Below are 16,297 nucleotides of genomic sequence, written 5' to 3'. Positions count from 1 at the left end.
CCTTGCAGCCAAAAGAGAACTGATATTGCTTTCTATTTAAAATTCTGACTATCAGCTTGTGATTTTGATTAATGTTCCATTGTCTGGTTATCCACATTTTAGGATGAAGATCTTATTGTGGCAGTTGATGCCGATGGTTGCTTTACTGAGAAGGTTTCTGACTTCCATGGGCACTATGTCAAGGATGCTGATAAGGATATCATAAATGTGGTTAAGGCAAGAACTGTGGCTGACATCCATATACTATCTTATTGAAAATTTCATTTCTGTTTGTTTACATATGCATGTCTCCCATTTTTTTTTTGAACTGCAATTTACAAAGTAAGATTATATGCAGAATGAGCTATAACATTACTTGATACATATGCTTCTGTATCTCAGTTACAAATATGTTAAATTTTGGATGGTTTGAGTTAAGTTTGCCTCAACTAGTATTACAGTGCCTGGTAGCATCATGAATGCTTTTCTCTGAAACTATTCTAGAATAGTAAAAAAATACTGCAGGGTTTATGAATTGCGGCTGATAAACTTTTTGTATATTTTTGCTATTGTTCTGAATTTCTGGTTAGTTTTTACTTTTGTGTTGTTCCATATCTGTTGCAACTTGCAAAAGAAAGCACTTTGCTCTAGTTTGATAAATTCTAGAACAAACAACAAGAAGAGATGGTGTGAAATAAAGATTCGAGTAATGAAACACATGCAGTAGAAAAGTAAATTATCTTCCATAATGGACATGTTCTGTAATCTCAACAGATTTCCATCACCAAGTGCCTTTTTTGAATTTTATTTGTGATGTCTCTTTTCTTTTTTGTTGCTCATGAAAGTATGGCATAATGCGGATGACACCCTATGCCATATAGGGATTCGATGTTCAAATAAAAGAGACTGCAGAAAAGCTATTGATCCTTTGCTTTTCATCATTTCTTGAATTAGGTCCAAGTGCAAGAGTTTCATGTACAACGAATCCCTCACTATTAGACTACAAAAAACAATTCTTGCTGTGGTTTTTAACCAAGAAGATTTGTCATGCATAATGTGAACCATGGATACCCAAGAGTATACAAGAAATACCTCTTTGCCCACCAAAAGTAGCAGCAAAATCCGACCTGAAAGAGTGCTTCCCTCTGATTAATACATAACTGTAATCTGTTTTATGGATAAGAATAGAAATGATCTTTTTGTAGTTCTCCACTCGAGTAAACATCATAATAAGTGGATTGTTCAAAACATACATTTTCGAAGATGAATAATTATTAACCCACCAAAAAGTTTAATTATCAATCTTACACCCTTTGAAAACTTGAATCTAAAATTGAACTCAGGAGATAACTGTCCATTTCAGAAGAGTTTGCATGAAATGATGCATACATGGGAAGAACAAGATCGGCATTCCTAAAGGTTTCTATTTGTGGGGAACATGAAATAAATGAGAAGCTTGTTGGCACTAACGAAAAGTATAACTTGGAAAAACTGGTTTGCATTGCTCTGTATATATAATTTTCAAATACTAAGATGTGCTTTTGGTGGTTGTATCTTTTGTAGGGTTTATTTTTTGTATATTTTTCTGAAATCTTTTAGAATTATTTAACAGCCTCCAATCTTTACAAAATCTCAACATTTATGTCCCTTGTTTGTGATTTTCACTGTCCACCTTAACCTGGTATTATTTAGGGCTGGTTCATTGATGAATTGACTTATTTCATCATTATTAGATGGAATATTTAACACATGGTAATGCACACGCTTCAGAATCTTCCTGTAATTTTGAGCCCGCACCCATTTTCCTAAGCACTTCTTGTTAAAAGTTTTTTTAAAATATCTGCTTGCCTGCATACCTTCTCCTGATTTTGGTAACTGAGATTTGGCCTTTGAAACCTCTTAAATTAGAATTTTGACTTTGCACTCCTTTTTTACCAAAAGTAAAATTTTAGATTCCTCTGTGCCTCATTCCCTCCATTTCCTCACCTATCTTTTGAAGAACAAAGCTGTGATTTGACTCCTAATTTGTCTCAATCCATTCATCTTGAAGAAAACAACCTTAGAGTTCTTGGTAGTGTTTACCCTTTCAACTCCTCGAGGAATTGATGCTTGGGTTTTGGCTTTTTAAAATCTCCATCTCTTAAAATGAGGAAAGAAAGGCTTCTCTTTTTTGTCTTAATCTAGTTGGAGCAAAGGTGCATCTTAGTATGGCAAAGGCCTCTAGTTCCTGATCAATCCCTCCGTTTTCTGGGGGAGACAAGATCTTCACTGCACCTTGTGATTGCTCTCATTGGAGGGTTCATCAATGAACAAGGCTAGATGCGAGAATATGACTTGGGTTGCTAGTAGATCTTGATTTATGAAAAAGGAGGAGCAAAAGGTCCTCATAGTTCGTGAGGGTAAGATTAGCATGGAAGTTTCAGCCTTGGTAATCAAAAGTCAGTCAAATCTATTCTTGGAATGTCCATTCCAACTCCAGTAAAGTTAACCTTAAGAGGAATAATGATTTTGCTATTTCATTTTAAAGATTTATATGTACTATAAAGCAATCTTGTTAAAGTCTTATGGTTCATGATCCAGAACTTACGATCCTGAATAAAACAGCTCTAAATGATCCGGAACCCATCCTTGGATGGGGATTAGTGTATGATCGCAAGATTTAGATCCATACAATGGACAATACAATCCTATGGATCATAGATCCAGCTTGATTATGCTAAATGGACCATACAGTCCCTTGGATCATAGATCCAGCTTGATTATGCTAAATTGCTAATTTAATATTTACATATTAAATTATGCATGTGTTCGTTTTTCAGAATTTATGTGACTATGTTTCTTTTAAATTACTTATCAGCAGTTGATGATGAGGAGTAAAATTAGCAAGTTGATTATTGGAGTTCATAGAGTTAAAAACAAGTTGCAAATATTTGTCTTTTTACTGCCATATGGTAATGATTAGTCCATCTTTTTCCTAAATGTTCTACCTAAATGGATAATGAAATTGAGAGAAAATGTATAAATTTCTTGAGTAACTGAACAAAGCATTTATTTCAACATGCTATATATGGCCATATATTGGTGAAAAGTAGAGTTTTTGTACATATGGCGTGCTATTCTCCATTCATTTGCTTTATAGTTACTCATACTTCAATTTCACATGTCTTTTATATTTTAAACATTATAAAAGAAATCAGAAAAGTCTACGATCTATGATCCGATCCACAAGTCTTTTCGATGTAGTCCCCTTTGCCTTTATATCTTGGTCCTGATCTTAACAACATTGCTATAAAGAAGTTGGTGCTTCTTATACAAATCAAGAAAATTCTTATGCGTTTTTTTTGGATGTTTCATTATATGTAACTTGGACTTTCCATTTTCTGTTTTGGATTTCATAAGTTGAGTCAGATCTGTTTTGCATGTGTATTTCTTGAGAAACTTATCTTATATACAGAACAAAATCTGGTGCCTGTTATTTGTTCCAAGCTTTCTTTAAAAAGTTTAATATGATTGAGTAAGATTTAGTGCACTAAAATATGAAGTGAGCAACTTCACTGATGTCTCTTTCCTTTTCTTGTGCCATATATTTCTTTATTCCATCATTGACAATTGACCTTTTATTCTAATTGCACTTAATGTCATATCAAAGAGAAACATATTGTCTGCATGATATGATTATTGAGATTAAACAAATAATCAAAAGTAATTGGAATGAAGTATAATTGACTTCTAGTGCAATATATTTCCACAAATGAATTTAATAAATTTAAGATTATTTTATTTATTATTGATTTATAGTTTGGATTCAATTATATAGTTCTAGCGCAAGGGTTTAAAAACCAACCACACTGCTGCATGATACTCCCCCTACCAATGCGCATCGAGGGTGTATCAAGATGTACTGTAGTGTGTACCCATTGATAAGCCAGGAGTAGATGCAGGGTCATACTGGCATATGTACCGTACCAGGACATGACTAGTACTCCCCTGTTTTGGGTATTTCAAACCTTTTCAGTACAGAATGCCAAGTAAAATGATCAAAACTATTTAAGTAACAGAGTATTAAGTTCAACCATATAGATAGTGAGTTTCCGAAAATTAGTTTTTTTTTTTTCTGCAAATTAAAATTGTATATTTTATTTGATTACTTGTTATTATTGGAATAGCAAATATTTTTTTACTCAAGCTATACTTTTAGGACGAAAGCACAGTAGCAATCCTCTTTATCACCCATAAATCATTTGTGTTCTGTAATTTTTTTGCCTGCTGATGTTCAGCATGTATTGCTATGCCAGGTCTATTACGTAAAAATTCTTCCCTGAATCAAAATATTTTATAGCTTCAGAAATGGTTTTCTTGAACTTTTTTCGTTCAACGATACTGTATTTAAAAAGATCAAACTAGTAGGCCCTATAACTAGCAATTCTGAAACCTCACACTAATGGGATTCTGACAATATATTTATTCTGACATGGAGAGTCTAAGTCAATGCATGCCTTCCCTGTGGTAGTTTTCTTCCGTACAACTGAATTTACATTTGACAAAGGAAAAATGAAAGTGGAAAAGTGGAAACACAACAAAATGCCTTGTCAACTTTGCCATCACCTGTGACTTTGAGCAATTGATGGTCCATACAAAGAAGGTCCTTGGACCATTTTCAATATAGCATGTGATGCATTGATAACATGAAATGACTAAAAAGTAAAAACCTTATTATCAATCAAGATCTGCCATTATTAATCAGCCTCACTGAAGCAGGGGCTTATTAACTAGCTAGAAAATATGATACCTGTCCAACCCTCATGGAGTATCGTGCGAGATTTTTCCAACTAAGTGGAGCTCATGTTATAACTCATACCACTTTATCTAACCATTAGTCGTGATGTTGATCGTTTCTTATTACTGGCATCGATTGTTTTGAGCATCTTTTACATTCTGAAAGACACATCTGGAGAAATTTCAACAGGGAAAAGGAAGACTTGTCAGTATAGGAAGTATCACACATGCATATCCTTTCTGCTGGAGATCGGACACTCCTCTCCTTTACAGGGCTGTTCCAAGTTGGTAAGTAAAGGTTCTGGAGCTATTTGTTTTCTTTTATTTCCTCTAGACTTAGATTGGTCGCTATAGTTTTATATTTCATGTTGGTCTTACTCCAATCAACAAGGCTCCATGTCTCAGTTGTTCATTGTGCTTAAATGCAATCAAAATGATTTATATTAACCTGACCTTTTAATTGTTGCTTCGTTCTGAAAATTTCGGTGTCACTGTCTGCTATGGATAACTATAATAGTATCATCCCAAGTACATAACTTTTAGTCAGTTTATTTTTTTCAATTTGTTCTAATTTGTTGGGGGGGGGGGAGATTTGTTCTAAACTTATTTTGCACCCAAATTTTGTTTGTTACTAGCAATTTTTGGTAAGCTATTAGTGTACAATTGTGTCATAATATTTTCACTTTTTTTAGAAATTTAGTAATTATTTTCTGATATTAATTTTTGAAGTTGGGTTTAAATTCAAAACTAAATCTTTTTGGTTAGGTTGAAGACTGACTCTTATTATGTAGACAGTCCAAAATCAACCATAACGAATGTGACTAAGTTAGCCTTTTTGATTTGGTATATATTGCTCTCCGGTAGTACTTGGGTGAAAACTGTCCCTTCCCATATGTTATCATTATAGCACCATGCATGATTATCAGCTGGCCAAAATTAGTTAGTTCAAGTATTCTTTGTCACAATTTCAAGCATTTAAATCAAGATTCATCATCTCGGTACCGAATCCCGTATCAGTAAATTCTGTTATAATATCGGTATTCGGTTCGGTACGATATGGTAGTATCGGTATGCTTCGAAATGGCGTTCCAGTACGAGATCAGTATGGTATGGTATGCTCAGTACCAAGCGGTACGTGATGGTACGGCATTCCATGATTTAAATTGTAAAAAAAGGACACAGTTTTGGTTTTTCCAAAAGATATTGCAAAGATTTATCCCAAAAAAAAAAGATATTGCAAAGAAATTGAAACAAAGATGGTTACCTTTATGTGCTAGCTTGAAATCTTTGAGAAAATAAAAGTTTGATTAGCATGTGCATTTCTTCTGCTCTCCAAACCCTCCCCTAGAAAAGAAAAGCTTGGCCCGTATTGCTTTCGCTTTTTACTGGTTCTTGTCATGTGTATGGGTGGGATGGGCTTTGGAAAAAAGGTATGCCCAATCTAAAAATTAGGCTCAGCCTAGGAAAATTAAAAATGATCCAGCCCGGCTCGAGATTACACACACACACACACATATAATATTAACTAATTATATATTATAATCAAATAATAATATGTTATGTAGTCAAAAAATTAATTAATCTCATGTATATAAACAGAAGATTGGGCTGGTGGCGGGCTTGGGATTGGCTCTTCGATATTGAGCTGGACTTGGGCAAAAATTTAAGCTTGATGTTCGGGCTGAGCTGGTTCTGAGGATAAGTATTGGGCCTTGCAGAGTGGCCTAAGCTCTGCCTAGCCCGACGCTTGATCAGCTATACTTCACATATCTGTATTTTCTGACCCAATAAATGTGGTCTTTCATTGATCATAAAATTCAATTTAGTATTTGTATCCATGTAAAGGCATATAGCTTGAAGGATTTTTTTTTTAATAAAATATGACTTTTAGTTTGGAACATAACACTATGGACTTCAAGTTTTATCACTATGTTTTCCTACATCAAGAAAGAGATCATGCATGTTATAGTATGATGATTTTTCCTCTCAAATTCACATTTATCATCTTCCTTAAGGAAGACATTGTAAAACAAATAGTATAGCTGAGCTAGGCAATAGTTTATAGTAGGAAGGTGGAACTGTCTCGAATCGTATGGTTCGAGGCATGCCGAACTGTACCAGTGGCGAATTGCGATGGTTTCGACATTCGAAATGAGACACTGGTGAGGAGGGGATGGAGAAGAAAAGAGAGAGAGGGAGGAAGGGAAGGAGAGGGAGCTTTTAGAGGCTGCCGAATGCCTGCCAAGGCTGCTGTGCCTACTGGAGAGCTAGCGAGGAGGGGGGGTGGAGAAGGAAAGAGAGGAAAAGAGAGAGGGGGAGGGAAGAAGAAGGGGGAGGAAAAGAGAAAGAGAGAGCCTCCGGATGCTTGCCGAGGCTGTTGGAGGGCCGGAGGCTCGTGTGTTTTTCTTGTTTTGGGGATATCGAGCGAAGTCAGCAACAATGGTGCCAACTTTACCTAACTCTGGCGGCCACTAGCAAACCTCCAAATGCTCTCTCTTTGCTCTCCTCTCCTTCCCTATCCCCCCTCTCTTTCCTTCTCCCTCCCCCCTCCTCATCGGTCCTCCTTTGGCCCTCCAACAGGCATAGTGGCCCTTCAATGACTTTGGCGGGCTTCCGGAGTCTCTCTCTCCCTCTCCTTCCCTCCCCCATTCTTTCTCTCTCCCTCTCTCTCTCTCTTCCTCCCTTTGCTTCTCTGCCCACCCTATTGTGTTGGTTCGAGCCTTGTACAGAAAGGTACGGGGGTGTATTGAACCATATTGTTGGCCGATCGGCCCAGGCTCCGATGCTAGCATGGTAAACCTTGGTTTATAATGTTAGTCATTTGCATTTATTACACTTTTTTTTTTCATTTTTTTTTAAAAGTACTCATGACTTACATGTGGGCATATACTGTCAAACCTTTCAATAAAATTGTATTAGTGAACTAGGTAATAGTTTGTAAGCTTAGTCATTTTCTTTTATTACACTTTCATTTTTCTTCTCTATGCCTGTTCTTTGGATATATCCGCTTTTGAAGCTTTTGACAATTGTGCAATCCGAAAATTGAGCAGTTGGCAAACTTTAACAGGTATATAATGTGGAAATGTTTGGTTATTTCTTCTAAATAAGTCTGTAGTGTGGGTGGTTTTGAATTGGACTTTTACATTTATCATTGACCAAACTTTTCTAAAAGACCAATATCAGAACATGAAGGAACTTCCTATTGCTTCTGTTTCCTTTATCACAATCCCTCTAATAGATGTTGATCTCTTTCTTGCTATACTAGATGTTGATTTTATTAAGAATGTATTTTGCAGGTTTGTTGCTGTTGAAAACATCAAAGAGCAGCTGCTAGAGAGTAACAAACAGACATACTGGGTTCCTGAATATGTCAAGGTTTTAATTTTTGCACTCTTTTATTTCCTGAATATGTCAGGAGTTTGTACATCAAAGTTGCATTGCCAGTTTTATTATTTTAAGGAATTATGGGCAATTTAAAAAGTTCAGAAAATGACTTGAAACTTGGAAAAGTCAAGATTAATTTCTCCTCACCAGAGTTAAAAACATAGAGATAAAACTTAAAGTGATGGTAGGAGGCATATACGCATTTAATTCAGCTCTACTGGTTCTTTGATTTGATTTGTTTTTGGAGCTGTTCCAGAATCCAATGGAACTGTGGAATTAGGCTGGCTTCAGATTGCTTCTAACCAACACCGGTGCATTTTCACCTAAAATGTTATTGTTTGAGCTGGAAGTTGGGACCATTGATTTGCCGTTGACTCACCACACAGACATCATCTTCACATGCATACGGATTACGGAACCTCCTTGCTATATAACAATTGGATGCATTCCATCAAATTAATTCTGGAATGTTTACAGCATTTTTTTTGTGGACTTCAAATGTTGATTGCCAATCCAATAACATCACAGAAGATCTCCGCTTCACTTACCCTACTTTATCCTATTATTGGAGGCTTTGATGATCCTAGTATCCCCCTCCCCTATGGAACATCTTTCTTTCCTAGCTCTTACTCCGTTCTCCTGCATATGACTGTAGTAGAGGTTTATATGTCTTGTATCATCTTGTCTAATTTTTAGATCTTTGCGCCTTATGGGTTTCTTTGATATTCCTTTTTGACATTCACTCATCGTGAAGCCATATTAATCTTTCCTATTTCCTGAACATTGTGAGTACCATCGATTGCATATGCCCTGCCCGAGTTAAAGCGATGCATTGCTCTGCTATTACAACCTGGCGTTGGCATCATAGGCCTCATGCCATGCTAGTGCTTGACATGCTTTGGACACAACTTGGGACATGGCTATGTGACAAGCTAAGAAGTCATAGACATGATACATGCTGCTTCATTGCCACTTGGCACAACTGGGATCTTAATCCTTGGCCCTATCTTGTTGCTGGATAATTAGCTCTATTGGAACCAAATTATCATACTAGATCAGCGTTGGTGGTAAATGCAGATCGTCCATCTCAATCTTCGCTGAACTGATATTGTGATATGTACCGGTCGGTTGTCAATATAGTATGGTATGAGTCTGTATTACACTATGCCAGAGTGTATTGAAATAGTTAAAAAGGGGGTGTTGGGGGGTGGGGGGGAGGAGGAGGAGAGGGAGAGGGGAAAGGAGAGGGAGGGATTGGGACACCAGCAAGAAGAAACCCCTCAGATTTGGAGGGCAGAGATGTGGTGGCGGATGCCTAGATTGTGCTCAAGAAGAAGACGATGGTGTTGAGGATCCCTTGTTGGACTGCATCAGGCAAGAGGGAGAAGGAGGGGGAAGAATGGGGGGGGGGGGGTGCGGGGGGGGAGCATACCTTGGGGCGACCTGTATCGGTGTCAGTTGGTGAGGGTGAGACAAGTGCAAGGGGATGCTGGAGATGAAGAAACAAGAGCGAACGAGAATGGAAAGGCAAAAACCCTCAAATGCCTCTTAAACCATTTTGATGAGATAAATCGTCCTAGTTACGGATTGATATGGAGAGAGAGGGGGAGGGAGACACAGAGGGAAGGGGGGCTTACCTGGGAGCAACTATATAAGTGTCGGTCTGCGAGGGCGAGATGAGTGTAAGGGGATGCTGGAGACGAAGAAATAAAAGCGAACAAGATTGGAAAGGCACAAACCCTCGAACGCCTCTTAAACTGTTTTGATGAGGCGAATCATTCTAGTTAGAGATCGGTTCTGTTCTGTACACCCCAAACTGTTTGGTTCGGTTTGGTTCAGCAAATCTTGATCCATCTAGTGAGTTAATCTTTGCTGTATTAGCCTCTCCCATTATCCGTTGTTAACACATGTATTAGCTTCCTGTATGTCTGTGTCCTAGCACCATAAGAGAACTGTGCCACTGCGACATACTTATTTTTTGAGAAATTCTTACATTGTTGGAAAAGTACCTTAATTTTTTGAAACTATCCATATTTACTCTAATTTCTCCTATAAATTAATGAAATATGGACATCATAGGTGCCTTATTTAGTGTGAGGGAAGGTGTTAGGTGCTGCTTACCCTTCTTTCCTGAAGGAGGATGGTACTTAAGTTTGGCTTGTCCCTGAATAATGCAACAGCACATCGGTTATCTTCCATGATAGAACATGGTTCACATTATGGTCAATAGTTGGGATAATCACCAGAAAAGCAAAAGAATGTGATAGCATGTGTTTGTTATAGTCATGATCATGTATTCATTTACCTGATAACCTAAGTGGTTTGAAGCAGATTTGAAGTCAGATATCTTTTCCATTTTCAATGCTACAAGGATTGTGCCTTTCTGTTTGCTTTTTGCATGCACAATATATATTGCAATTTCTATGTATTTATGTTTCCTTACCCTGAGAACTTGACTGCAGGAAAAACGCTTTCACAATTGGCTGGAAAATGCTAGAGATTGGGCTGTTAGTAGAAGTAGATTCTGGGGTACTCCTCTTCCTGTATGGATAAGTGAGGATGGTAAGGAGAAAGTTGTTATTGGTTCCATCGGTGAACTTGAAGAGAAGTCTGATGTTAAGGTTTGTCCTTACGTACGTTTGATTTTGTGTTTCATTGTTCCCCCTTCAAGTTTCTTGATTTGAAGCGGCATGTTAAGGTAAATGTGCCAGCTTGATTTACATAAGTTTGATATATCTGGAAGCTCAACATAATTTTCTTTGTATCTTTTGTTTGTTCTGTCACAAAAAAAAAAAATTGAAAATCGAAGTATATTTTTGATGTTAAATTATATTCTGTGTTTCATCTTTCTCCTTTCTAGTGTTTCACTTTTCAGGTTGTGTACTTGATTTTTTGTACATGGATATCTATATCATACCAATCTTTATTGCTTTTGGTTCAGGTTACAGATCTTCATCGTCACTTTATTGATCATATTACAATTCCTGATGGTCGTGGTCCTGAGTATGGTGTGCTTCGCCGTGTTGAGGATGTGAGTTTCTTGAACCTTAGAATTTCTAGTGGCATCGTACCATCTCTGTTAACAGTTAATGTGAACTCCAAAGGCAAGCTTCCAGACTCAGATCAGGAGAGCATTTCAGTATACCACTTTGAGAAATCACTATGAGATAATCTTTTAAAACTAGAAAGTTCCTTACAGGTCCCTTTTTGTTCAAAGTTCTCTGTTAATCAGTGGTGGTGAATGAAGGTGGTTAGTAGAGATACAATGAAAAATATTTCTTTAATGAATGACAAAGAATCATTGTTGTCTGCATGTGTAAATGTTGGAAATTCTTGATCAATGTGCAGTTCTTGAAAATGGTATGCCCAGGGGTAACATTCAAGAGATGTAATATATAGACAATCAACCATTTTAAAAATGAAACTTCTCTTTCCACTGAAACTTCTGATTTAAAAGTTCTGCTAGTAGGGCTTAGTCCAGAACCATGGTCTCGCGGCATGGTTTTTTATTTTTTATTTTTGACAAAGACAAAAGGAGGAGCAAACTTGACCCGCTTCATTCAGGTGCTGTATAGTATGTTGAATCTTTGTTTGTTTCACATATTGCCGCTCTTGTGAGAGGGGTTCCTGTAGTGAGTTTATTGATATTTATATCTGCTTATACACTTTGATTCTAAGTTATATTGTAGTTAATATTCCCCTCCTCTTCCTTTCCATTTTGTGGATTAAAGTATCATTTGCTACAATGTCTCCTGCATTACTTCCAGAATTCATTGTACATTTTACTTTTGATGCCATCTGATACCACATGAACTCATTTGATTATTTCTTTATGAGAACTGAGGATAGGCTACTTATTTACCTTTTGCAAATTTAATTTTGCACAATTTGCATTAAGTAGATCTTTTACGATTTTCATGAAATTGGTAACAACATGTGTGGCCACCCAGGTTTTCTTGTGGTAGGTTCTCATTTAAGTCATAACATGTATTTTTGTGATGCTCTTATATATGCTCCCATCATGGATTAAGTGTAACTGTAGCTTTGATGCTCATCTTATGGCAACATTCTTGGTGAAAGAAATGGATCTTGAACACATTGAACATAGCTTCACGGTGCCCTTTGCTGTATAATTTGGTAGCCTTCTTTGTTTCATTTATCATGATTTGTAGCAATCCCTCAATGCTGGATGGATATCAGCTGAGATCATTGTTTTTTCTATCCGTGATTTCTCAAAGCATCTAAAATTTGTTTTTCCTGCATAATTTGAAAATCATCCTTTTAGTGGTTTGCATATACAAGTAAGTCTAGCACATTAAATTTTAAATACCTAGATCAGAAATTATGAAAAAGGATTTTAAAAAGCTTCCAATAGCACCAGATTAGCCCTTAATAAAAATGAGTGCAGAGAATCATAAAGCTGATGTCTATATATGGGACAAGAGCTAATAAATGTTTGGTTATGGTTATGTGTATTATTTTTTTTTTGTCATTTGATTTATCCCTCTTATTTTTTTTAATCAGGAGTAGATTGATACAAGAAATGGCTGCTTGTGCCTTTTCAGGTATTTGATTGCTGGTTTGAGAGTGGCTCCATGCCGTATGCATATATTCATTATCCATTTGAGAATGCTGAACTCTTTGAAAAGAATTTTCCTGGACATTTTGTGGCTGAGGGCCTTGACCAGACTCGTGGATGGTTGGTTTCTTTTCCCTTCAAGTTTGACATAAGAAATCTATTTCCAATAGGGGTAATGATTTTAAGTGTCTGTCATGGTTCCCTTTGTCATCTATGTCGTTGCAAGTCTTCTATTTCATCTTTTACTGCAGCGGCATCTATGTCGTTGCAAGTCTTCTATTTCATCTTTTACTGCAGTAGTTTCTGCAGGTTGTATTTATTATTCTCACATTTTTCTAAGATCCTGGTTTCTTAGTCCTAAATTAATGAATTTGAAAATTTGTCTGGTTCCTTAGTTCCTTATAATGTGCCTTATCTGTGTTTCGATAGTTCCCCTCTGTATGGCCTTTTGCTTAGTTTTGAGTTGTATCAGAAGCTGTTACTTAGATGATTCCGAGTGTTGTGGCTTTTATACACGATCACAGACACAGCACTATTTTTGCTCTCAATTTTTCTAGTAATGAACAATTTTGTTAAATTATAAAAAATTGACAATTAAATTAATTAATTGTTAGCATTTTATGATTTTCCACTTATTTACTTGCTAGATTGTTGATTATGGCCAACTATCTAGCTTTTATACTGTGATGTGGAAGGATGGTTGGTCTGGAGCTTTATGGGCGAACTGTGGTTCAAAATTTTCTTGTATTGTAATTTGTTTAGCAATAATAATGTGTTTTGTTGAACCAAGCCAAGTATCAATATCTAATCCAAGGTTTTAAATCTCATGGGATGTGGGGCTGTATCGATTTTTTCATGGAACGGATGCGCTACTATCCTGCCCCGTCCCGACACTTGGGATAGGAGATGTCCCAAGACATCCTAATCGGAATGTTAGGACGCTAATGAGACGGCTCTGTTTCAAGACATGGGATGGTACCCTGTCTTGGTGTCTCGCAGAGACTTGAATCCTTGATCCAATTCATATATGTCAGCAAGTAGAGATGGCAATTGGGTCAGATATAGGTCGGTTCAGATGCAGGTTGGTTTAGATATAGCTCAGGATGAAAAAGATATAAACCCTTGAGCTGTTTAACATTATGATCTGAACTTGATTTGTCTATTAGGCAAGTAACCCAACCCAACATGCATGATCTTTTTAATAAACAGATTGGGTGGGGTTTGATTGCTCTAATATGTTCTTTCCCCTTTATGTCTCTAACTCTAAATTCCCTTTTTCCCAAACCCTAATTCTAGAATCTATTGGATTTGACTGGTAGCATACCTCAAGTTGATTCCCATCTTGGAAAAGACCTAATCTTTACTCTAGATGTCAGATTGGTAGGGCCAAGTGGTGCAGCCAGTGGGGAAGGTGTGGTGGGAAACCAAAGGAAATAAACCAGAGTTTGCCATGCCACCCCGAACGGCCTAGCTCATGGTGTGCCATATTGTATTGGCCCTGTGGGTTGATTGGCATGGTTCCACCCAAAATTTTGAGACAATGATGAGGGAGGGGGAGAGGACAGAGAGAGGAAATAGAAGGGAGGGAGGGAGAGGGGGAGAAAAAGAAGGGAGGGAGAGAGAGAGGGTGACTGAGGGGAAAGAGAGAGAGAGGGAGAGGGCTTTTGAGCCCACTCTCGTCCATCCCTTTTATATTGTTTTTTGAAAAATTTTTAAGTCAAAAGATGCCGCTAACTTCACTTGAAAAACTTCAAAAAGAAAAGGTGAACTCCACGATCACTGTTGACTTAAAAAAAAATTCAAAAAAATATAAAGGGGATGGAGCCCCTATTATCCATTGCTGGAGGAGAGGCTCAAAAGCCCTCTCCCTCTCGCTCTCTTGGCTTATCTCTCTCTCTCTCCCCCCCACCTCGCTCTTCCACTCCCTCTTCCTCACCCTTCCTTTCTCTCCCTCTCTCTCCCTTGTGCTCTCTCTCTCTAAATGAAATAAGGGTGGAGATCTTATTACACAGTGCTAGAGCCTCCCTCTCTTGGCCTCTCTCTCCCCCTCTCCCCCCCTCTCTCTCCCCCTCTGGTCTCTCTGTCTGTATGTGCTGGAACAACACGGCATAGTACCATTTTATATCGCTGGCCTATCGGCATGGGTGCCGGTTGAAATATAAAGGCAATGAGATCATCATGGGCGGTCCTCTTGCAAATCCTCTCATAGGTGGGTTCTAGAGATCCAACGAACAAGTAGGAGAGGAAGGGAATGATAAGGAAGTAGGAGATTCAATGAGGATACTTGGAGGAAGGGATTGGGAGGTGAGGGTTTTGGTTGGGTTTGGAAGGTGAGGGTTTGGGAGGGATGGGATCAAGGTTTTCTGTATCAGTATCGGATGACGTACCGATGCCGGACTGGTACGGTATCATACCGTACCGACTCACGGTATGCGTCAGCGTACCGGTTCGATATCGGTACCCAATTTTTTTTGGTTTTCAATTTTTTTTTGGTGGATGTTGAAGTTAATAATTGATAAATACAACCTCAAAATGGTATTAAATTGCATATTTTGACATATTTGGGTTTAATTTTGAGTTAGGTAGCGATACAAAGACTCTTGATCCAAAATTTGAAACATATATTTATTTATATTATATTTCAACTATGTCATCTTAAAATTAAAGAAAAAATATATAAAATATGTATTAAAATGTATCTAAATATTTAAGTACAAAGTGCAATAACTGATATACGAACCTCAAGATGTATTCTGCATTTAATTTCTTGTCGAGTGTCTGTGACGCTCGTAGATATCTGGATCATCAACATAGTCGTCTGGAGGGACATCAGTCCAGTCCTCTAGCCAAGCTGCACCCTACTCTCGAATATTTATCCCATAAGGCATCTCTCTAGATTGTAAGATATCTCAGACCTCTCACTAAAATTTTGGCTTTGAGAAGTTCCTCGGGATGATGTTACGATTGCAGAGGAGCTCATCCAAATATGCCAGTAGCAAAATCTGATCCATAAGATGCTCCAGACTGCATGAGGTAGTAACCACTAGAAGACGATGCCTCGGATGCACCATATCCATATGGATGATAAGGTGGTTGCGGATAATAGAATCCATAATGCGAGGATGATGCAGATACATCCATGGATCCTACTCCACGTGCAAGATCGTCTGCAGCTGCATCGTGTATTGGACGACCTCTAGGAGCCTGTTGTCTATATGAAATCGGCTCCCCACGGTCTCTACCGACTCATTTACCATTTAAGTAGCTTGAATCATTCTAAACATGATTCCAAAACTCTAAATTTTTTTTCATTAAATTTAATTTTTTATTAATTTTTAAATGAATAAATAGATAAAAATATTTTAAAAAATATAATTAACAAAAATTAATAATTTTGGTGTCATCATGTAGATTTTCCAAAGATCTATCACATAAAATTAAATCATACCAAAATCATAAGATTTTGGCATGATTTTCTCATATTTTCATTTTACCTCATTTTTATCCTATTTCTAACAACAAAAATAAAAGAAATAAAATATTTACTAACAAAATACATAATTATCTTACCTCCGGCCA

At 37.2% G+C, this 16,297-nt stretch overlaps 1 protein-coding gene across 1 annotated transcript in view; it reads left to right on the top strand.

Moving 5' to 3' along the window:
• The window catches only part of LOC105045400 (isoleucine--tRNA ligase, cytoplasmic), a 45,971-nt gene that overhangs the window by 14,780 nt on the left and 14,894 nt on the right, over positions 1–16,297 (top strand). The window contains exons 6-11 of the mRNA XM_010923667.4: positions 103–216; positions 4,946–5,043; positions 8,052–8,130; positions 10,602–10,760; positions 11,081–11,170; positions 12,705–12,838. Coding sequence (XP_010921969.1) covers positions 103–216; positions 4,946–5,043; positions 8,052–8,130; positions 10,602–10,760; positions 11,081–11,170; positions 12,705–12,838 — 674 coding nt within the window. The remainder of the gene's footprint in view (positions 1–102; positions 217–4,945; positions 5,044–8,051; positions 8,131–10,601; positions 10,761–11,080; positions 11,171–12,704; positions 12,839–16,297) is intronic.

This window comes from Elaeis guineensis, chromosome 5 (assembly GCF_000442705.2).
Source record: "Elaeis guineensis isolate ETL-2024a chromosome 5, EG11, whole genome shotgun sequence".
NCBI classification, from domain to species: Eukaryota; Viridiplantae; Streptophyta; class Magnoliopsida; order Arecales; family Arecaceae; genus Elaeis; species Elaeis guineensis.
Note: the sequence above shows the minus strand (reverse complement) of the source record. Positions and strands in the feature narration are given on the sequence as shown.